Consider the following 6,041-nt stretch of genomic DNA (forward strand, 5'->3'; position numbering starts at 1 on the left):
ATTATAGAATGTACATTCCTATAAAAGTCAATTCCCAAAATAATTTGCAAAAAAATAGTTTTCCAATGAGAAAGTCAAAATAATCACTTTTCAATAATAATATTTGCATAATTCACTGTTAAATGTTTAAAATTAATAAATTGACGATTTTCTTCATAACTTAACTTTAAGAAGTATTAAAGCTTAGAAATTCATAACTTTTTAGAGGATCCTTACACTTGGCAAGAATTTGAGACATTAAATACACTAATAAAATTAATATTTTGTAGTAATAATTACTAAATGTTGCAAAAATCATAATCCTTGCTTTAATACATAATAGTTAAATTGATTATCCTGTAACAATTAACTTCCTTGAAAGTAATATTAGTAAAAAATTTTTGAATGTAATACAGATGGGAACTTAAGATTTTATTTGTATGTTTATCTTTGATCACAAGAACTATATCCATGAAAGGAGTCTTATTTCATGGCAGACTTTATGTAACACGTTCATAGCTATTGATGACAATACGTTTTCTATGTGTACTTTCAGTACTTTTTATCAGTACTAGTCTATGTAAGCTACTTGCAGAATCTGGAGTCAATAAGAAAATTAATTTAAATACATTAATGTTTAAATTATGCAATTTTTTTTCTTTTTCTTCAGAGTATTCCAATCTCCTTCCTTGATTACAATTATTCTCTTGCTGAATGACCATCTGTTTTACTATCATGTGAATCATTTTCTTAGAAAATGCTTCATATGATAATGAAATATTTCGCTTGTATACTGTCCTTGTGGTCAAGAATAGTTACATACAGCAATTATGCATAAAATTTTAAACTTCCATCTGTTTGTGGTGAAAGTCTTTCTTTCTTGCATTGATCACAAGGAAATTATAACAATTTTATAATTAGGCAATCATTTATTAATTATCTTTATTTTATTATGTGACTGGTAATTTAATCCTATAAATTATTTTTAGTTATTCTTAAATATATTAAAATTCTGATTTCAAAAAAAAAAAAAAAGTGTGAGAGAGAGAGAAAAGACCTGATTCATATATGCATGTATATCATAACCAGTTAGTGTTTTTATTTTTAATTTAGTGGTGAAAAATCCTGTTGGGAGAATTTTAACAGAATATTGAGAAAAAAAAAAAGGTTAATACACCTGCAAGTAATTCTATATTAAAGTTGAATTTTTATTTATTTATTTTGTCTTACAAATCAGTTGGCCATTTAAAAATGCTTCCTATATTATCCCTTACTTATGAATTTAAATGTAATTACTAAAATTTAAAAGAATAACTGTTTGCCTTCTTTTTTCTCTAAAGGTATCATGTGTGGACCAGAGGCCATGCACCCACCAACTATGCCAAGTGGAGGACAGCCACAACGCCATATCGAGTTCAGTGGGAGCTGGATTTTGAGCCATACATTGTAGTCCGTAGAGATGTTCCTGAATACGATCGGCGATTTGTGGGATTTGGCTGGAACAAAGTCTCGCATATCATGGAATTGTATGCCCAAGGGTCAGTATAACAATTACAAAAGCAATGAAATATTTTATTAGAGATATTAGTTAATTATTATTACCATTCAATATTTCTTAGTACACACAGAGGACTTTTGATGATTATTGGAATACCAATATCTCATGAATGCTTTAAATAATTTGATGTTCTATAAAATCATAACTAAAAATACTTTATAATTGAACAGATGCAATATGTATTTGAAACTTTTTATCACTCTTTTTACATCATTTTTGTGTTTTACTAAAACTTAATTAGAAATATAATGAAACTATATCTGTGTGAGTGCAACATTATGTTTGTAATTAAAAAAAAATGATTAACTTCACTTTTAAAAGTTTTATTTTATTGCATACCTTGTTTCAAAATTTGCTTGGCAGGTGAAGCAGTATTTTCGAAATTCTCAACATTTGGAAACTATGTTTTGACATTTTTCAATTGAATCAATTCACACATAACATCACAATTGCAAGATAGGCATAACTATACTTGTCAAATGTACCGGTCATTGATATCATATACTTTCCACAATCTTTTCCTCTTAGGTATATATGTTATTGTTATTCACAACATAATAGCCAACTTTTGGCCGTTATGTTGTGAATGACAAAGACTTGTTGCATGAAACGGATACTAAAAAAATATTTCATTGGACAAAACTATCTGAAATAAAACTCTTAGTGAATTTGAGTTGAAAAACATGTTTTAAAACAGGCTACTTTTTTAAATACAGAAAAGTGAAAAACCATTTTTGAATTAATATATCAAAGAAGATAAACATTAAGATATTAATTAACTATTGTTAAAAGTAATATGATTAAATAATGAAATTAGTTTGATTTTATATTACAACAAGGAAATGTAAAACTGCAAATCATATTTGAAATTGGGGAGATACAGTACACTAGCTAAATTAATATCTTTAAAAAGATAATTTTTAAATTTAAAATGATGTAAAAGTAAGAAAAATGATATTTTTAGAAATTATCATGAAAAAACAGGAAAATTTGGCTTCATTTTTAATTAAAATTTTATAAAAATCATTCCAAACTGCATATTTTTACTCACCAGTGCACATTTGATCTAAATTTGGCAGCTGCTTGCCTTTAGAAAGCAAAAAGACAGATAGACTTATAATCTACTTATTATTGCTGCTCTCATTCATTTTTAATAGGACAAATGATTTTCATATAAACAGTATTAAATTAATGGTACAGATTATAAAGTTAAAACATAGTTCAAATATTGAAATTAGAATTTCCTATATTTGAAAATATTCTTCTTCACAAAAGTAACAATTTTGCTGTGCACTTTGATTTAAAATGCTATGAACTACTTTATTATGTAAGCATGAATTGATCCTATTAAAAAAAAAAAAAGATTATGCATGCTTTTTAGCAATCTAATTGATCGAAAGTTATAAATAAGAAGACATAATCATGAATTTATTCCATTACTTGTATAATAGATATTTCATAATTATTTATTGTACTTACAGTTACGAGTTTGTAGTGCTTCCAAATGCATTCATTGTGCACATGCCTCATGCACCAAGTTTTGATATTGCAAAATTCAGATCAAGTTCTCAATACAGAAAGTAAGTATATTTAGAATGCAAAACTAATGTAATTTTTGTATTACTATTTTAAGATAAAAAGAAACTAAATATTGATTAGATTTCAAATATGCCATAGTATAATTTTATAGTATTTATTTTTTTACTTCCAGGTGTTTAAAAGTGTTGAAAACAGAGTTTGTTAGAGATATATCTCGTCGTTATGGTAAACAGTTTTCTGCTGAAAAGAAGAAACTTTCCAGATAACATTTATTATTAAATTTTTAGGAGATTATGTACTGCACAAAAAAAGAACCCATTTAAATCTGGCATCATAAATTATTGACAGTGTGATCTGATATGAGAATGAAATCCTTTATAGCACAAAGTGAAAAATCATTGGAAAGGAGAGCATATATTTGTTGTTTTTGTCAACATAAAACACAAATTGAGTGTTTGTGCTGTAAATTCATTTTCAGATTTCATATGACTATTTATAATAAATGTATAAAAATTCTTTAGGTAGGACTTATTTCTCACAAATGGTGAAAAGTTCTTGAATATACACTGTCACAGAAAGCTGCAAGATGTATAATTAAACAGAATGAAAATGTTTTAACTTATTTGATAAACTTACCATATTAGGGCATAAAAATCAAATACCGCAAAATTTCTTTCCTACATGTACAACAAAAAGTAATTATTTCGACGAAAAGCAAGAACTTTCTAAACTTGTGAGAACTTATAATTAAAAGATTCTTTTGTTGCAGCTATTTAATTTAGATATAAGCTTGTATAATTTTCTTGCTTTAGAACAAATTTTTAAACATTTGTTTGCTCTTTTTCAAATTGTTTCTCAGTGTGCCTAAAATGAGAGAACAAACGCACAAACCTCCACTCAAATATACAAATGAAAAATTTAGTGTTTGATGTTCGCAGTGTTTTGAGAAATTTTAGAATTTTGAAAAGAATTCATATACTTTTTATTATAAAACAGTCTGCTCTCTTTTTCATATGATACATGGCCACTGTTTTGCACATCAGCCATTATCTGGGATTAATCAAGGACAATGCAATAAAGTCCAAGTTTGCTGTTGTTGGATATTGTTGTGAGTAACCTGAGAAATAATTTTCTAGATGCTTCAGAGTAGCTATCTTAAAATGTATTTGAGTTCCATATTTTCTATTTATTTTTAACCACAAATATATTTTCCTCAAGTTGAGGAATAAATTTCTTAAATAAAATAATAGTTTTCAAAACGAAAACTATTAAATTTGATTCTGTCTTGTTATTTATTTGTGTTGTGTATCATTGATCATTCACAATATGTTTATATTCCTTAAAATTATAGCTAAAATTATGTCATAATTTGCTCTGTATTATATCATTTATAAAAATACAAATATTCTTACATTTTTAGGATCTTAATGCATGTGAAGTTAAATGTTTGCAAAATTATAAATCTTATCTCTTGGAATATAACAAATATTTTCAATAAAAAGAACTGAAAAAGATATTATGGCTGAAGCAATAATGAAAAGTAAGCATTAGGGAGATGAAAAGCAAATACAAAAACTGATTAGAATTGTTAGTCTTTATTATTTTTCTTTATGCGAAAACTTCTGGTTGACAAAAAAATATTGCAGTTTTAAGGAAAAATACAAAGATAATCAACACAGGTAATATCATTTATTCATTAAGTGATGTTAGATTAAAATAGACAAGAAATTTAAAATAAGGAATAAGCATTATGAATATTTTTGCAAAATCATTTAGACATCTGCTTCTATCAGTTTCTTCAGTATTGGTAATCAAAAATTGATTTCAAATTGTTCATTCAATTTATAAATATTGCTTTTTTTTACTACACTTTAAACCAAGAAAATAATTATTTTGGGATGAAGAGTTACAAAATTTATTTCCTTAAGTCAAAAGAAGATTTTAATTGGAATTCTGTTTGTCACATACCTCTTAAGGGAGCCGCCTCATTTAAAAACTGGTGCAAAAGAAATTTATTTGTAAACAGAATTTGGTAGTCTAATCTTCAGATTTTTTTTTTAAATCAAAATTTTTTAGACGAACTTGCAAGGTATAAAATACAGAAAAAAAAATAATTTCTGTCCTAGTAGAACATGAAGTAGTTACAAAACACAAAGGGTGTCTACTATAAGACTCTTTGTGAGTGAAAGGAAAGGAAAAATAAAGTATGCAACACAAACTTAATGGAATACAAATTCACTATAACAATAAAGTTTCATGAATAAAAAAAAATATGAAGTGAACAACAAGTCCTTTCAACGCTTAAAATATTCCAGTGATTTGCTGTTTAGTGTGTTCTACTTTCTACGGCATCTGTGATACTATATACAACTTGTAATGTTGTTTACACATGAAACTATATTATTGTGTATTTGTATTCCATTAAACCCATATATACATTGTATCTGGTTAATCCACTTATATTTAATTCATTTCCAAGTCATTTTTGTTTTCCACCTTAATTTTTATTGAAAAAATCATGTTTCTTGTATGCTTAATCTATTCTTAAAAATTAAATCACTCTTGTCTATATATATTTGTATGAAATCTGGACAAATAAAACCAATCCATATGTAAATTTCTTCGGCACTAGTTTTTGAATGAGAGCAATATACTACTCCATTTCAGTAGGTTTATTTCAAATAATTAAAGAAAGAATATATAGGGGAAAAAGATGTTCGTTTTTTGATCAGAGAACTAATTCTGTATTTTGCAAAGCATGTATTTAGGAGGAAATTTCTTTAAATTTAACATGTTTCGAGTGATACCGTCAACACATTAATTTTAGTGTTAAAAACAAATCAATAAATGCATTAATTTTATGGTTAGTGTTTAGATTAATAGGATCCAAAATACCCTAAATACACTTTGATCAAATAACATTCAAAACATAATGGAATTAAGCAAATTCCAAATAATGGTAATC

At 26.2% G+C, this 6,041-nt stretch overlaps 1 protein-coding gene across 5 annotated transcripts in view; it reads left to right on the forward strand.

Moving 5' to 3' along the window:
* LOC129965557 (xylosyl- and glucuronyltransferase LARGE1-like) overlaps window positions 1-4,354 on the forward strand; it is a 281,900-nt gene extending 277,546 nt beyond the window's left edge. For all 5 annotated transcript variants that reach the window (XM_056079575.1, XM_056079556.1, XM_056079565.1 and 2 more), the window contains 3 exons: window positions 1,320-1,517; window positions 3,019-3,117; window positions 3,249-4,354. In XM_056079575.1, the coding sequence (XP_055935550.1) occupies window positions 1,320-1,517; window positions 3,019-3,117; window positions 3,249-3,342 (391 nt within the window). In that variant the 3' untranslated portion in view covers window positions 3,343-4,354. The remainder of the gene's footprint in view (window positions 1-1,319; window positions 1,518-3,018; window positions 3,118-3,248) is intronic.
* Window positions 4,355-6,041: the final 1,687 nt, after the last annotated feature.

This window comes from Argiope bruennichi, chromosome 1 (genome assembly GCF_947563725.1).
Source record: "Argiope bruennichi chromosome 1, qqArgBrue1.1, whole genome shotgun sequence".
NCBI lineage: Eukaryota > Metazoa > Arthropoda > Arachnida > Araneae > Araneidae > Argiope > Argiope bruennichi.